General features: G+C 50.3%; 1 protein-coding gene across 2 annotated transcripts; it reads left to right on the top strand.

Moving 5' to 3' along the window:
* Window positions 1-1,332: 1,332 nt before the first annotated feature.
* DHH (desert hedgehog signaling molecule) lies at window positions 1,333-11,240 on the top strand. 2 transcript variants are annotated; one of them, XM_008003122.3, is made up of 3 exons: window positions 1,333-1,896; window positions 4,726-4,987; window positions 5,609-11,240. In XM_008003122.3, exons 1-3 carry the CDS (start codon window positions 1,594-1,596, stop codon window positions 6,232-6,234), a joined length of 1,191 nt encoding a protein of 396 aa, XP_008001313.2. In that variant the 5' UTR covers window positions 1,333-1,593; the 3' UTR covers window positions 6,235-11,240. The 2 variants fall into 2 exon arrangements, with proteins under 2 accessions (XP_008001313.2, XP_072876797.1); XM_073020696.1 differs by lacking the exon at window positions 1,333-1,896 and adding an exon at window positions 3,129-3,820.
* The last annotated feature ends 6,476 nt before the right edge of the window (window positions 11,241-17,716 follow it).

Raw genomic sequence — 17,716 nt, 5'->3', positions numbered from 1 at the left:
ACCCAAGTGATCCTCCTTCTTCAGCCTCCCGAGTACCTAAGACTACAGGCATGTACCACCATCCCCCACTAATTAATTTTTTTTTTTTGAAATGGGGTCTCACTATGTTGACCAAGTTGGTCTTCAACTCATGGCCTCAAGCAGTCTTTGCCTCAGCCTCCCAAAGTGTTGGGATTACAGGAGTGAGCCACTGTGCCTGGCCTGGTTTTTTTCTAATGTACGCTAAGTTGCTATGAGTACTAGCCATAGAGTGGGGTGAGGGGAGAGTATGAAACACAAAGTGTAGATTCCACAAATACTTGCAGAGCACCCTTCTGTAGAGTAGGCACTTAACCTTGGAGATACATGATAAATATGTGTGTGCTTAAGATTGCTTTGTCTAGTAAGGTGCCAAATAATTCTAATACTGTTCTACCACTGCAGTTAAGTACTGGTTCTTGAGGGAACACAGGTGGGCAATGTTGGGACATCAAGGAAGGCTTCTTGAAGAAATGACTTCTGAACAAAATAAATTGGATGTGGTGCCTCTGAGATGAGATCTGAGTGGCTGAAAATGGAGCCCGGGGAGTCCAGAGAGGGAGAAAGCTGGAGAAGTGCCTAGATGGACGGTTAAGGGAAGTGATCCTCACCTCTTACAAAGACTTTTGAATGTCCATTGCCCTTCAGCAGCTTCCAACCGACAAGTTATTCATTTGAAAAGCAGCAGCTATTAGATGCCTGGCAAAGAAGAGAAGGGGGAAAAAGTTGGAAGTCCTAAACCAGACAATAAGTACCAAGCTCTGTCCCTGGTTCTGGGGAAGTTCCAAAGGAGATTGTAAAGTTAGTAGAGAAATGGGCCCCTGGTATCCTCACCTCCCAGTCCTGCTTAACGCTGAGTGTGAGGAGAGATGGAAGTTGGGGAGATCTGGGGAGGACCACAGAGAAGGGAGGCTCTGGTTGTCTGCCCAAAGGGCTTGGCTGGTCTTGGGCAGAAATTGGAACCCATACTTCCTGGATGACAGCGGAGGGCATGGCCTGCCAGGGTAGGCTTTGAGAGAGCAAAAATTCCAATTCGAGTATCAGAGGACGGTGGTGTGATTCCAAGTTTAGGCTTGGAGGTAGAAGGATGTTTAGGCAGCCAAGGACTGTAAAGCTACAAGGATTTCCTAGGCAGGTGTTTGCCTGGTTTCCAGGATGGGACACACTTCAGTCGCAAAATGGACCAGCAGTGACCGGCTAGATCCCCCGCCCGGGTGAGAGGGGGTGGGACGATCTTGGGAGAAGGGCGGAGGGCGGGACCAGGGGCCACTTAAGGCGGAGTCCGGAGTCCGGGCGTTCTGGCAGCACCAGAGTCCTGCAGCAGAGACGGGCTGGGCTGGCACTCACCCACGAGCCCCCTTCCCTGCTATGATGGTTCGTCAGTAGCAGGTCCTAGACGACCCCCCTCCCCGGGGAGCACGTGGGCAGAGCCAGGTGCACTGAGCCACAAGAGCTCTAGGGCACTCTGGGGGCAGCTCTGCCTGCTGCCCTCTCTGGTGCCTGTGGAGATGCCTAACTGACAGGAGAGTTAGTGAGGACAGGAACGCTCGCTCTTGGCCCAGGTCCGCTGTATCCATGGCTCTCCTGACCAATCTGCTGCCCCTGTGCTGCTTGGCACTTCTGGCGCTGCCAGCCCAGAGCTGCGGGCCGGGCCGGGGGCCGGTTGGCCGGCGCCGCTATGCGCGCAAGCAGCTCGTGCCGCTACTCTACAAGCAATTTGTGCCCGGCATGCCCGAGCGGACCCTGGGCGCCAGTGGGCCTGCCGAGGGGAAGGTGACAAGGGGTTCCGAGCGCTTCCGGGACCTCGTGCCCAACTACAACCCCGACATCATCTTCAAGGATGAGGAGAACAGTGGTGCGGACCGTCTGATGACCGAGGTAAGGAGGGCCTCTCCCTACCTGAGCCAGGGCACTGCCAGCTCCTCCGTTTTCCTGTGGCAGCCCAGGAGGGTGAGTCCAGCTTCACCTACAGACACTTTAGCCTTAAAGATCTTCCTTGTCACCAGCCCCGGGGGAGGGGGGGGGAATCCTTACTGGCTGGACAGAGTAGTTAGGAGGGATCCTGACTAGAAGAGTCTGGGATGGGGAGGGGAGGAGGGACTGACTAGTGAGAGTGAAGCTGGGAGAGGCAGCGAGGGCGGGGAAAGGAGGATGGCGGCAGGCGAGACGGGAAATGGCTGAGGCGTGGACCGGGGGTCAGCCACCCAGCCAGGCAGGAAGGGCTGGGGTGAGCTGGGGGCCAGGAGCTGGCTAGGCAGCAGAGAGAAGCCTGGCTCCTGACCTGATTGTAGAAAAGCTCTGTGGGCTGAAAAGAAGAGACTGAAAAGGGCTGGGACAGGGGTGGCCAAGGGTCCGGTCACCAGACGATGTACCTGAGGAGGGGCTGGGCAGAAATTGCTTTTGGCATGGGAAACATGTCCTAGCACCAGGACACATCTATTCTAGGGCTATCCTAGGGTCTAAATGACAATTTTGGGGTAAAAAGTCATCCTCAGTGAGAATAACAGATGGGCCCACCTGAGAATCAGAGGGCTCCTAAGTCTTCCAAGTTCTGCCTATCTCAGGGGCTTTCCTTGGAATTACACAATTAAGATAAATTCAACTACCATTTTTGAGCACTGAACCTGAATCAGCCTAGAGTGAGGTGGGCAATGCCTTGGAAGAGAAGGACCACCTCTGGCCAGTGATTTATCTTTTATTTTTTGTAGAGATGAGGTCTTGCGATGTTGCCTAGGCTAGTCTTGAACTCCTGAGCTCAAGGGATCCTCTCGACTCGGCCTCCCAAAGTGCTGGGATTACAGGTGTGAGCCACTTCATCCAGCCTGGCCAGTGATCTTGAATGTTAGAACTGAAAAAAAACTTGGGAGATCACATTCCTCCAACCCTCCCCACCCTGACTGCCACCCTCATTTTACATCTGAGAGTTGGACTTCCCCCAGGAGGAAAAGCAATTTAAACTCTCACAATTTAAAGTGGCATGGCTGGGACTAGAATTCAGGACTCCTGATTCTGAGCCCTATATACTTTCCATTACACCACCTAATTGTGTATGGAGTGGGGAGGTGAGGGGAGAGGGAGGGGTACGGATTTCCTCTGATTAATTGTCATAGTTTTCCAGGTTACTTTGTTAGGAAAACCTGTCCAGGGGAGAAAGGATTCCTTTTGCTTCTGCCCTGAAGCCTTCCTCCTACCCAGAGATTGGAAAAGGGGCATTTCTTCTTTCCTCCTTGGCCATGGAATATTGTGACCCTTTTCTCTGGTTGCCACCTGCAGCAGAGTGGGCAGAACAAGGGACAGGCTCAGGAGGGGCTCCGACAGGCCTGGGAGCCCCCTCAGTCTTACTTATCTCCCACACCCTGGCTGCAAAAGGCCTCCATTGAGTTGGCTCTGCACTGGGCTGCTGCCCCCGCAGGTCAGGGCCTCGGGGCCTCCTTAGGGGACGAAACGACAAAGTTGGAAGGAGCTACCACTTTTCCTGTTTTTCCCCCACCCCTCAGCTCTGCGGAGGTGGAGGCGACTAGAGAAGGAGAGGGGAAAAGTGTCCTTCTGTTAGGAGGAAACCAAGTCCGAGGTGAGAAGTCGGAGGGGAAAGAAAAAAAGGAAGCTGTCCGTCTGCGCCTCCTCCCGCGGTGTCCCTGCTATGGTGCGCGCCAAGGTCTCCCGCTCCCAGGCTGGAGCGGCCAAGATAACTGTGGTCTCACTCCCCCAGGTGCAGGCTTACAGCCGCAGCTTCTTTTCCTCTTCTCCACTCTCACCCTGCAGGGGGCTCCCCAGATCCGCGCAAGGATCCCGTTATTCTCAGGTGCTATTCTCACGCCCTTCTGGGCTGCATTTAGAGCAGAGATGGGAGAGATGGGGGCTCTCCGGACTGGCAGAGCCTTAGCTGGAACTGGGAAGACTGGCCACGCGGGGGGAGGGGACCTAGCCGGACGGAGCAGGGATGGGGGGCGCGGCTTTCTGCCCTTTCCTCTCCCTGAGCCGGGGCGGCTGAAAAGCGCCTTTGTGGCCGGAGCTGCTGAGTCCGCTTCTCCCTGCGCGTCCCCGGCCTGGGCTCAGGATTCTCGCTCGGTTAAGTCATCCCGGAGAATGGCCATTGTACTTCGCGCAACCCCCGCCACCCCAATCCTTTTTCCAGCAGCCTTGATCCCGCACAGCTCCTCTTGGGCACCTCTGTGGGGGTCACCCGGGGCACGAAGGGGTTAATGCTAGGGGCCGAAAGGAGGAGGAGGAAGGAAGGAAGGAAGCGATGCCCGGTGCCAGGGAAGGCAATGAAACAAAAGATGAATCAGGCAGAGGGAGGAGAGCCGGTGCCTGGGGCGGGGGCCAGGCTCAAACAGGGGCTCCCCGGGAGCAACCAGGCCCTCCCTGACCACGCTTCCATTCGCCCTCCCAACTCTGGCCTTCTCCCAGGTTAAGTCGCTGTCCCAGAACCAATAGGGGTGAGGGACGGGCATTAAAAATGGGGAAGGAGGTAGGTATGGGCATCCACTCTCAACCTCAGAGGTGACCCCACAGTTCTCCAACGACACCCTGGGAACGGAGTGCAGATTGGCTACTACCATCTATTCAGATTCTCATTTCTCCAGGACACTCAAAAGCTGGGAGGGGGAGGAGTGGGGCCGGAATAACAAAGAATCAACCCTCCTATCCAGGTCCCTTTTGCCCCCAGGGTGGTGGTGGGAGACTGACTCCTTTATTCCCCGCCAGCGTTGTAAGGAACGGGTGAACGCGTTGGCCATTGCGGTGATGAACATGTGGCCCGGAGTGCGCCTACGAGTGACTGAGGGCTGGGACGAGGACGGCCACCACGCTCAGGATTCACTCCACTACGAAGGCCGTGCTTTGGACATCACCACGTCTGACCGCGACCGCAACAAGTATGGGTTGCTGGCGCGCCTCGCAGTGGAAGCAGGCTTCGACTGGGTCTACTACGAGTCCCGCAACCACGTCCACGTGTCGGTCAAAGCTGGTACAGTAGGAGGAGGGTGGCAAAATCCGCCCAAAGGGGGCTCCCTCCGTTAAACTGAGTCTGCAGTAGTCCTGTTGCCACCCTAGGGGAGACCAAGTGGGCTTTAGTGTTGAAAAATACCCATCCAGGGGCCGAGGCGGTGCCTCACGCCTCTAATCCCAGCACTTTGGGAGGCCAAGGCGGGAGGATCACTTGAGGTCAGGAGTTCGAGATCAGCCTGGCCAACATGGTGAAATCCCATCTGTATAATAAATACAAAAATTAGTCGGGCGTGGTGGCGCATGCCTGTAATCCCAGCTACTGGTAAGACTGAGGCAGGAGAATCGCTTGAACCCAGGAGGTAGAAGTTGCGATGAGCCCAGATGCTGCCACTGCACTCCATCTACTGGGCGACAGAGGGAGACCCTATCTCAAAATAAATAAATAAATAAATAAGAGAAGAAAAAGGAAAAGAAAAGAAAGAAAACCACCCTTCCTTTTCTGCCCAGGTTGGGGCCAGTCAGGTTAATGGGAAATTGAGTTGTCCAGGACTGGCGATGTCTGCGCTGGCCTTGAGACTCGGTACCATCATTCTAGAACCACTGGTCTTGATTCAATCCTCCCTGTGGTTGTTCCCTGCAGATAACTCACTGGCGGTCCGGGCGGGCGGCTGCTTTCCGGGAAATGCAACTGTGCGCCTGTGGAGCGGCGAGCGGAAGGGGCTACGGGAACTGCACCGCGGAGACTGGGTTTTGGCTGCCGATGCGTCAGGCCGGGTGGTGCCCACGCCGGTGCTGCTCTTCCTGGACCGGGACTTGCAGCGCCGGGCTTCATTTGTGGCTGTGGAGACCGAGCGGCCCCCACGCAAACTGTTGCTCACACCCTGGCACCTGGTGTTTGCGGCTCGTGGGCCGGCGCCCTCGCCAGGCGACTTTGCACCGGTGTTCGCGCGCCGGCTACGCGCTGGGGATTCGGTGCTGGCGCCCGGCGGGGACGCGCTTCGGCCAACGCGCGTGGCCCGTGTGGCGCGGGAGGAAGCCGTGGGCGTGTTCGCGCCGCTCACAGCGCACGGGACGCTGCTGGTGAACGATGTCCTGGCCTCGTGCTACGCGGTTCTGGAGAGTCACCAGTGGGCGCACCGCGCTTTTGCCCCCTTGCGACTGCTGCACGCCCTAGGGGCGCTGCTCCCTGGCGGGGCCGTCCAGCCGACTGGCATGCATTGGTACTCTCGGCTCCTCTACCGCTTGGCAGAGGAGCTGCTGGGCTGAGCGTCCCAGGCATAGAAACCTCGAAGCACCCGAGCAAACGAGGGCCTGCTGGCTGAGATGTGGGGGTGTGGGCAGCAGACGATGCCGACTGGAAGGGAGGGAGAGGGAGGGGGAGGGAGATAATGGGGCTATGCCTGGCTTAGGGGCAACCTTGAACTTAGAGGAGGTGATCCCGGGTCCTAGGTAGGTGGGGCTGATGGTGCGCACTCTTTAAAGAGGACTATTTAGGCTGGGCGCGGTGGCTCACGCCTGTAATTCTAGCACTTTGGGAGGCCGAGGCGGGTAGATCACGAGGTCAGGAGATCCAGACCATCCTGGCTAACACGATGAAACCCCGTCTCTACTAAAAATACAAAAAGAAAAAGAAAAATGAAAAAAATATTAGCCAGGCGTGGTGGCGGGCACCTGTAGTCCCAGCTACTCGGGAGGCTGAGGCAGGAGAATGGCGTGAACCCGGAAGGCAGAGCTTGCAGTGAGCCGAGATCCTGCCACTGCACTACAGCCTGGGTGACAGAGCGAGACTCTGTCTCCAAAAAAAAAAAAAAAAAAAGAGGACTATTTAGCCTCTCCCCCAGTGCCTCAGCCCCACCCAATAATTTTATTTTATTTCTTATTTATAAATTGTAATATAATGATTCCCTTGCCCAGCTTGCCAAGGTGAGGGGCTGGGGCATGGCATTAACACTGTCTGACACCGCCAGCCAGTCTGACATCTGACATTTTCCTACAAGGCAGGCTAATAAAGGGAAGGCTTTCAGGAGCTTACTGGAAAACACCTCCATTCAGAGGGTGATTCACCTCCAGAGAGGGGGAGAAAGGTGGCCAACCTGAGTTAACACCTTACTTCCGGCTTCCCCTCCTTCCTCAGCAGGGTCTTTGGGACCCTTTTCCTCCCTTCAGAAGGGGCATCCCAACCCATAAGCAACAGAGCCCACAAGAGTCATACCCTTTTCCAGGCTGCTGTTTCCATCTCCCACCCAGACAGGATCAGCATTTTGCTTCTGCGGCTGAAGGGGCCAGGGTTGTCCGGGGTGGGAAAGACTGTGCACACCCCTTCTCTGTTTATAGGGGCTCCAGCAGGGGCTCAGGCCCTTATGAGTACTGATACTCAAAACATCTAGTCCCCTATTATTAACCAGTAGTCCTGGTCCCCATCCTACCCTGGTGGCAGGGCCTGGATGGGGTGGATGCTTTTTCTGATATGCCACTGGGCCAACTGATGATCCATGGGAAACCTGGCTAATAACTTGGCAATCCTCACATACTCGTGGTCTGTAAAAGGAAGGGGAGCACGGTAAGGGGATGGAATATTTCCTTAGGAAGGGCTGCTCAGAGAGAGAGAATGGGTTAGGCCTGGGTGTATGTGGGGGAAGTAGATTCCCTAAAAAAAGGCATATCAGCATTACAACCCGAGCTCCCCTCCTGATCGCTGGCCCTGATTGTTGTTTCTACTGGCTTGGTCTTCTGCGCCTCCTTTTCCCTCTCCCATTATCACCAGCTGTGCTTCCCTAGCCTGGGTGTTTTTGGAACCTTTAGGTTCCAACGCAGTAGACACCTGGAATCCAGGCAGGCGGGTGTCCCTGAGTTAGGAATGGAAGCTCAGGAGGAAGCTGGGCTGCTCCAGAAGGGAAGTGTCTTGGGTGGAGGTGAGGCAGGGAGGAAGAAATAGTCCTCCTCCCTGCCTCACCTCAATAGGGGATTGTTGGTACCATCCGGAGCTCGCCCTTGTCAGTAGCAGAAGTGCGCTCCCACTGCACAGGGTCCCTGCTATACACCGCCCTCTGGTGGCCTTCAAGATAATTCTAGGCCTATGCATGTGGTTCTCTGAAACGGAAGGAAAGAGGTCTCAGACATGGAAGGGTGTACTGGACCTGCGCAAAGGAGCCTGCTCCCAGGAGGGGAGAGATGATGGGTGGGCCTTGTTAAGCTGCCAGTGCTGAGCCATGCATATCAGGAGCTATCAAGGAGTCCACCTGCTTCTCCTTGGGAAAGTCCTTCCAAACCATGGCACTTTTATATCCCTCCTGCCTAGTTTAGCTCTGTGGTTCCTGGAAGCTGCAGATGCCCTACTAGTATACCTGTAGTAGCGCAGACTTCCTTACATATCAAAGTTGCTGCCTCATGTCCCTCACCCTCATGACCCTTGAGTTCAGTTGTCAAGGAAGTGAAAGCATAATAGTGTTCCAGGTAGTGCTTGATAAAGGCAATATTTGGAAGCAGGCCAAGTTTACCTTTGGTGTCCTTCCACCTACCGCTGCCCTCAACCCACAATGGGGGTCTGTTGCCACCTTTGTTTTTCTGTGTCTCAGAAACACATCCCAAGCTGTGGACCTTTCCTACTTTCTAAACTTACCCTTGTCTCTTTTTATCAGATCTGGTGCCTTCCTGTCATGTCACCACAGGTGATGACAAATCTGATAAACGAATTAGTTTTCCTATGTTGATGGGCTCCTTGGTTTTACTGCCCTTCCCAGGTAATCAGGTAATGCATATATATACATGTATTTTTAAACAGACAGGATCTCGCTCTGTCGCCCATGCTGGAGTGCAGTGGTGCGACCTTGGCTCCCTGCAGCTTCAACCTCCTGGGCTCAAGCAATCCTCCCATCTCAGCCTCTCAAATAGCTGGGACTACAGGTGCATGCTGCTATGCCTGGCTAACGTTTGTATTTTTTGTAGAGACAGAGTCTTGTTACGTTGACCAGGCTGGTCTTGAACTCCTAGGCTCCTGCCTTCGCCCCACAAAGTGCTGGAATTACTGGTGTGAGCCCCTGTGCCCAGCAGTAATACATATATCTTACAGTTTTAACCTTTAACCGTAAAATCATAATGGTGATGATTCCTAGCACTGTAATAAGTTAGCTAGGGAGATGTTTCAGGACAAGGAGAACTCATTGGTTTCCCTTAAACTACATTCTGTAAGTAATTTTCTAGGCTTGAGGTTTACCTCTCAACCCGCACTTCCTCCCTTCATTATCTTTATTCCTTTGAGGCCCCTCCTAGCTCTCAAAAAAAAAAAAAAAAAAATGCATGACTTGCCTTCAAGCAGCATCTCGGTGTAGCAGGTGGGCATATTCACTTGGCCATGCAATACCTCCCAATTGCAGCACATTTTACCATCAACAAAATAGGCAATGATGATTCAGCTTATAAGTCAGCTAGATCTGGGGATAATGATACCTCTGTGACAGGATGGTTGACAAGGATTGTGCTGGATGTGGAATAGGCACTCAGTAAATATTTTCTATTCTTTGGCCACTTCTCACTGACTTTGCTGCCTTCCGATTGCTTCTTTCCTCATCATTCCACTAAAAGCATCAGTCATGCAAACTTTCTGGGGTTGTGTCACAGCACTTTCAGAAGCTGGAGGTATACTAGCAGCATTTCTGTAGTAGTCCAGATTTCTTTACATATTGAAGTTGACTCTTCATGTCCCTCACCTTTGTGACCCTTGAGCTCAGTAGTCAAGGAGGTGAAAACATAATGGGGTCCCAGGTAGTGCCTGAGACTACTTTTCTGAAGAAGTATAATTAAAAGTAATATTGCTTTAAGAATTTATGAAGCATTTTGTGATCACCCTGGCAATACCTGTCTGCGTATTGAGAAATCAGAGTTGAGAACCACTGCCTAAAGGTTTCAGGTGACTTGTTTATCTGCCCAGAATCCAGTCTTTTATTCCTTCTTTCCTTCCTTCAAGCAGGATTTACTGAACATCTGCAGTGTAGCCCTGTATTCCCCACTGAAAAACACAAAAGGTTAACAAACAGCTTCTTCCCTGGGGAAGTAGACATAAACACAGAAAATATTTAACATTGTTACTTAATTTGGATGAGTTGAACCGGTGGTAAATGCCATATTAGTACAGAGAAGGCCTTGAGGAGAAAGGAGGGCCTGACTAAGATGTTGAAGCATGTGTAGGCGGAGGAGACTGGAAAGGGCATTCCAGGCAGAAGGAACATCATGAACAAGGACTCAGAATCTGAGATGAAGCTGTGCAACTTATTTAGAGCAGAAGACTGGAAGTGTAACAATATGTAGCTAATGGTTACTGAGAATTTAAGATATGCCAGGCCCTGCTCTGATATTTTACCTGCATTTTCTTTTCCCCCTCCCCTCCCCTCCCTTTCCCTTCTTTCGAGTTTCATTCTTATTGCCCAGGCTGGAGTGCAGTGGCATGATCTCGGCTCACTGCAGCCTCTGCCTCCGGGGTTCAAGTGATTTTCCTGCCTCAGCCTCCTGAGTAGCTGGGATTACAGGTGCCCGCCACCATGTCCGGCTAATTTTTTGTATTTTTAGTAGAGACAGGATTTCGCTGTGTTGGCCAGGCTGGTCTCAAACTCCTGATCTCAGGTGATCCACCCGCCTGGCCTCCCAAAGTACTGGGATTAAGGCGTGAGCCACCACACCCGGACTTTACCTGCATTTTCATTTAATCCTCACAATCACAATCTGAGATGGTGTTGCAGAAGAGGAAACTGAGACAAAGAGAGGCTTAAGTCACGTGGCTAAGTTACCACAGCCAGTAAGTGGCAAAATGAAGCGGGAGTAACAAGAAATAAGACTTGGGCCAGGTGCAGGTGGCTCATGCCTGTAATCCCAGCACTTTGGGAGGCCAAAGTGGGCGGATCACTTGAGGTCAGAAGTTCGAGACAAGCCTGGCCAACATGGCAAAACCCTGTCTCTACTAAAAGTACAAAATTAGCTAGGCATGGTGGCGGGAGCCTGTAATCCCAGCTACACGGGAGGCTGAGGCAGGAGAATTGCTTGAACCTGGGAGGCAGAGGTTGCAGCGAGCTGAGATTGCAGCGAGCTGAGATTGCATCACTCTACTGCAGCCTGGGGGACAGAGTGAGATTCCATCTAAACAAAAAATAATAAATAAAAATTAAAATTAAAAAATGAGGCTGGACAACATAGTGAGACCCTGTCTCTACAAAAAATAATTTTTAAAATTAGCCAGGTATGGTGGTGCATGCCTGTAGTCCCAGCTATTTGGGGGGCTAAGATGGGAGGATCGCATGAGCCCAGGAGTTCAAGGTTGCAGTGAGCTATGATCACACCACTGCACTACAGCCTGGGTGTCAGAGCAAGAGCTCAAAATAAATAAACAAATAAATAATTTTTTTTTAAAAAAAAGAAATAAGACCACCTTGATGAATGGGGCCGCATCTTGTTGGACCTTAGCTGTTTTTCACCTTTTCTCCTTCCCTTCACTGAGTCACTATAAAGTCCTCCCAGCTTTCTGACAGTTATTTCTCTCTCATTTTCATTGGCTCCCTAACTAAATAGCTAGATAGCTCCCTAAAGCTATCTAGCCATCCAGTTAAGGAAATACATATACTGATATAGGTTTCTGGCAGGAATCTATGGCAGGCTGGTACGTTAATACAGAAAGCATAAGAAGACCCTTAGCTCTTTTTGGACTAGAGAAGGAGAGGGAAGATTGAACTTTGTTTTTTTTTTTTTTTTTTTTTTTTTTTTTTTTTTTTGAGACGGAGTCTCGCTCTGTTGCCCAGGCTGGAGTGCAGTGGCGCAATCTCGGCTCACTGCAAGCTCCGCCTCCCGGGTTCACGCCATTCTCCTGCCTCAGCCTCCTGAGTAGCTGGACTACAGGCGCCCGCCACCTCGCCCGGCTATTTTTTTGTATTTTTAGTAGAGACGGGGTTTCACCGTGGTCTCGATCTCCTGACCTTGTGATCCGCCCGCCTCGGCCTCCCAAAGTGCTGGGATTACAGGCGTGAGCCACCGCGCCTGGCCTGAACTTTGTTATGACTGAATGTTTGTGTATCCTCCCCCCAGCTCAAATTGATATATTGAAGCCTTAACCCCTACTGTGTCTGTATTTGGAGAAGGGGACTCTAAGGAAGTAATTAAGGTTAAATGAGGTCATAAGGGTAGGATCTTGATCCTACAGGATCAGTGCCCTTATAAGAAGAGACACCAGAGTGCTCGGGTACTAGCTTTACCACATGCCTGAGGAAAGACAATGTGAGGACATAGACAGAAGGTGTCTGTGTACAAGACAGGAAGAGAGCCCTCTCCAGAAGCACATCAGCTAGAACCTTGATCTTGGACTTCCAGCCTCTGGAACTGTGAGAAAATAAATTTCTCTTATTTAAGCCACCCAGTCTGTGGTATTTTGTTATGGTAGCTCTAGCAAACTAGTTCAAGCTTCCAGAAATATTTGAGGTAGAAAGAGGCTAGTGCTGAGACCCTGTCTCTACTTAGTGGAAGTAATCAGCTGTCCTTGAAAATGAGCATTACTTTCTTTCTTTTTTTTTTCCTTTGGGACGGAGTTTCGTTCTTGTTACCCAGGCTGGAGTGCAATGGCACGATCTCAGCTCACTGCAACCTCCGCCTCCCAGGTTCAAGCGATTCTCCTACCTCAGCCTCCCAAGTAGCTGGGACTACAGGCATCTGCCACCATGTCCAGCTAATTTGTGTACTTTTAGTAGAGATGGGGTTTCACCATGTTGGCCAGGTTGGTCTCTAACTCTTGACCTCACGTCATCTGCCCGCCTCAGCCTCCCAAAGTGCTGGGATTACAGGCGTGCACCCGGCTGAAAAGTGAGAATTTCTGACCTAGAAACTCCACATGGTTATTTAATTTAATTAATTATTTATTAATTTATTTTTGAGATGGAGTCTCACTCTGTCACCCAGGCTGGTGTGCAGTGGCAAAGTCTAGGCTCACTGCAACCTCAGTCTTCTGGGTTCAAGTGATTCTCCTACCTCAGCCTCTTAAGTAGATGGGATTACAGGCTCCTGCCATCACACCCGGCTAATTTTTTTTGTATTTTTAGTAGAGACTGCATTTCACCATGTTGGCCAGGCTGGTCTTGAACTCCTGACTTCAAATAATCCGCCTGCCTCAGCCTCCCAACGTGCTGGAATTACAGGTGTGAGCCACCTCGCCAAGCCTTTTTTTAAAAAAAAGAAAGAAAGAAAGAAAAAAATTATTTATTTATTTATGTATTTATTTTGTGACAGGTTCTCATTCCCATCACCCAGGTGGGAATGCAGTGGCATGATCACGGCTGATTGCAGCCTCAACCTCTCAGGCTCAAGAGATCCTCCCGCCTTATTTTTTGATTTTTTGGTAAAGATGAGGTCTCACTATGTTACCCAGGCTGGTCTGGAATTCCTGGACTCAAGCAGTCACCCTGCCTAAGACTCCCAAAGTGCTGGGATTACAGTTGTGAGCCACTGCACCCAGCTATTTATTTGTTGAGAAAGAGTCTCACTATGTTCAGGGGCGCAATCATGGATCACTACAGCCTCGACCTCCCAGGCTCAGATGATCCTTCCACCTCAGCCGTCTGAGTAGCTAAGACTAAAGGTGCATGCCACCGCACCTGGCTAATTTTTGTATTTGTTGTAGAGACAGGGTCTCACTATGTTGCTTATGATTGGTCTCAAACTCCTGACCTCAAGCGATTCTCCCACCTTGGCTCCCCAAAGTGCTGGGGTTACAGGCATGAGCCACTGCACCTAGCCTACATGTTTATTTTATTTTATTCTAATTTTTTTTTAAAAGGCCTGGGCATGGTGGCTCACACCTGTAATCCCCACACTTTGGGAGGCCGAGGCGGGCAGACCACCTGAAGCCAGGAGTTTGAGACCAGACTTACCAACATCGAGAAACCCCGTCTATACTAAAAACACAAAAAAATTAGCTGGGCATAGTGGCGGGCGCCTGTAGTCCCAGCTACTCTGGAGACTGAGGCAGGAGAATGGTGTGAACCCGGGAGGCGGAGCATGCAGTGAGCTGAGATCACACCACTGCACTCCAGCCTGGGCGACAGAGCGAGACTCCATCTCAAAAAAAAAAAAAGATACAAAATTAGCAGGCATGGTGATGCATGCCTGTAATCCCAGCTACTCGGGAGGCTGAGGCAGGAGAATCGCTTGAACCAGGGAGGTGGAGGTTGCGGTGAGCCAAGATGGCGTCATGTACTCCTACCTGTACAACAAGAGCGAAACTCCATTTCAAAAAAAAAAAAGGGGGATGGGGTCTTGTTATGTTGCCCAGGCTGGTCTCAAACTCCTGAGCTCAAGTGATCCTCCCACCTTGGCCTCCCGAAGTGTTGGGGTTATAGGCGTGAGCCACCAGGCTTTGCCTACATGTTTATTTTTGACTGTGCTTTTGTGGTCTCTGTAATATTGGAGGGAGCTTTCCTCTTTGGTTGGAAGACTGAGGCAGCTATCATGGGAAAGAAGGTGGTCAGGGTCTATTTCCCTGCAAAGAATTTTGTGGCCAATCAGCATATTGTCATTGTTGTTGTCTCTGTATATGACTTGGTGGATGTATACAAATAAGCATCTCCCTGAGAGGAGGTTATTTTCAGTTCATTAAAATTTCATGAGTACCTACTATGTGTCAAGTATCGTGCTGTGTGATGGAGATAGGACAATAGAGGCAGACAGGGACACAATCCCTTCTCCCCATGGCTCTTATAGTTCATCTGGCAAGACAGGCATAAATGGTTAGAGGTTGTTGAATGTGGTAACAAGTGACACTTAGACTGAGACCTGAAAGATGAGTGTGAGTTGTCCAAGAGGGAATGGCATGTGCAAAAGGTTGGATTTGGGGAGCAAGAGTAAGATGAATCTGAGGAGATCAAAGGAGCATCAGCAAATTCAGTATAGCTAGAGGGTGATGTGATCTGGGTCTTGTATTTCCCAGGCTGGAGTGCAGTGGTGCCACCATAGGTCACTGAAGCCTGGAATGCCTGAGCTCAAGCCATCCTCCTGCTTCAGCCTGCTGAGTAACTTGTAGCTAGGACTACAGGCATGAACTAACTTTGTTTTCTTTTTGTAGAGATGGGGTCTCACTATGTTGCCTAGGCTGGTCTTGAATTATTGGTCTCAAGCAATCCTCCCACCTTGGCCTCCCAAAGCACTGGGATTACAGGTGTGATCTAGTGCACCCAGCTTGCTTTAAGGATTTTGAATATTGTCCTAAAGATGAAAAGTAATGGTAATATTTGAAGCAAGGGAAAAATCCTGCTGAGAGGAATAATCAAACTTGCATTTTAAAAGGGAAACTGAGGCTGGGCATGGTGGCTCACGCCTGTAATCCCAGCACTTTGTGAGGCCGAAGTGGGCGGATCACCTGAGGTAGGGAGTACAAGACCAGCCTGACCAACATGGAGAAACCCTGTCTCTACTAAAAGTATAAAATTCGCCAGGCGTGGTGGCACATGCCTGTAATCCCAGCTATTCGGGAGGCTGAGGCGGAGAATTGCTTGAACTCAAAGGCAAAGTTTGCAGTGAGCCGAGATCATGCCATTGCACTCCAGCCTGAGCAATAAGAGCGAAACTCTGTATCAAAACACACAAACAAAACAATAACAACAAAAACAAAAACAAAGACAAAAAAACACGACTGGGTGCCATGGCTCACTCCTGTAATCCCAACACTTTGGGAAGCTGAGGCAGACGAGTCACGAGGTCAGGAGTTTGAGACCAGCCTGGCCAACATAGTGAAACCCTGTCTCTACTGAAAAAATACAAAAATTAGCTGAGCGTGGTGGCGTGTGCCTGTAATCCCAGCTATTAGGTTATTAGGGGAAACTAGCAATTGGATAGGACTTATTTATTTATTTATTATTATTATTTTCAATGGAGTTTTTTTGCCCTGTTGCCCAGGCTGGAGTGCAATGGCGTGATCTCGGCTCGCTGCAACCTCTACCTCCTGGGATCAAGCGATTCTCCTGCCTCAGCCTTTCAAGTAGCTGGGATTACAGGCACGCATCATCATGCCCGGCTAATTATGTATTTTTAGTAGAGACAGAGTTTCACCATGTTAGTCAGACTGGTCTCGAACTCCTGACCTCAGGTGATCTACCCGCCTCAGCCTCCCAAAGTGTTGGGATTACAGGTGTGAGCCACCACACCTGGTCGGATAGGACTTTTTAGATAGCCCTTATCCCTATGTAGATTGGTCCTTGGTTGAGCATTTGAATGTCCTTGCTCTAGTTTCAATTACAACAAGGAAATGCTTCCACTCCCACACGGAGTGTGTTGTGGGAGCAGATGGTGGGAGCCATGTAGAGAAATTGGAGCAGGATAGGATAGGATAAGATAGGATAGGATAGCAATGGAACAGAATTGAAGGTGATACCACCAGCCCTGGCTTTGCTTCTCTCAGAAACTTAAACTGTGTCTTAACTTCTCTCTTTGGGACTGCAAAACCTAAGAACACAGTTGTCTGATTTCAAACCATATGATGTCCAAACAGAAGTCCTTTGAACTGGGTACTTCTTCTCTGTTATTCTCTTTTGCTTTCCAGCCATCCATCTAGCAGAGCCTTGGCTTAGCTTGGAGCTGACCGCCACAAGCTGAGATAGAGCTGTCATCCTAAGAACCAGGCCTGGGGTGAACATTACAGCTGCCTAGGGAACAGCTGGTTAAGCCCCCAGCAGCTGCAGCAGCTGGGATTCCACCCAACATTTGATCTGGGATTAATCCCATTTCCTCCACAGACATCCCATCCTTGTTCTAGTCCCTGGCTAGTCTATAGTATCTTGCAGAATCTTTGAGAACAAATATTGCAGATCTCTTCCTTAAATAGGCTGAAGACAAGGTCACCCACCTTCTCCTCTTGGAAGCAGCTGGCCCAAAGCACCTTGGGACCACTACAGAAAGGAGGATATAGGTTTCTCGCTCTCTCTCAGCCCTCTTTGACTTTCTATATATTTCAACAAATTGACTAGGATAGAGTAGTCTTTAAATTGCCTGATTTTCAATAACTCGGAATTGTCCAAAGATGAAGGGACTTCTTTGTTGAGATGGAAGGAGAATTTCCTTTATCTCTGAAAGACTGTACCAAGGCCTAGAAACTATTGGCGGGGTGTCTGGGGAGGATCAAACATCATGCCAGTGGTTATCACTTTTAACCTGATTGTTTCTCACTTAACTGTGATTCTACAGTTAAAAACAATAGGGCTATATATTCTACTTAGTTCCTATTCACCAGCTGTGTGGTCTTGAGTAAACAAAGGCTACCATTAGGTACTTCCATGAAGTTGGAAATGAAGAGATGCTCTGAGATTTAAACAAGGCAAATCAACACAGGAAGGCACAAGGCAGTTCCTCCCAGATCCAAACCTGACTCTCTCCCTTCCACAAATATTTATTAAGCCTCTGCAAATATTAATAGGCATTGTACTATGTTAAGGATTTTGATATTTTTCTAGAGACATAGGCAGTCATTTTAGTCGAATAAATTAATTTAATTAGGTTTCAGCTTGGAGGAGTCGTCTAATCAAATTTGGATTTTATTTTATTTATAGATGAAGTCTCACTCTGTCACCAGGCTGGAGTGCAGTGGAGCGATCTCTGCTTACTGCAAGCTCCGCCTCCTGGGTTCAAGCGATTCTCAGGCATGCGCCACCACACCCAGCTAGTTTTTTGTATTTTTAGTAGAGACTGGGTTTCACCATGTTGGCCAGGATGGTCTCGATCTCCTGACCTTGGG

Source organism: Chlorocebus sabaeus, chromosome 11 (genome assembly GCF_047675955.1).
Source record: "Chlorocebus sabaeus isolate Y175 chromosome 11, mChlSab1.0.hap1, whole genome shotgun sequence".
Lineage (NCBI taxonomy): Eukaryota > Metazoa > Chordata > Mammalia > Primates > Cercopithecidae > Chlorocebus > Chlorocebus sabaeus.
The sequence above is the reverse complement of the archived record's forward strand: the minus strand, read 5'-3'. Positions and strand labels throughout refer to the sequence as shown.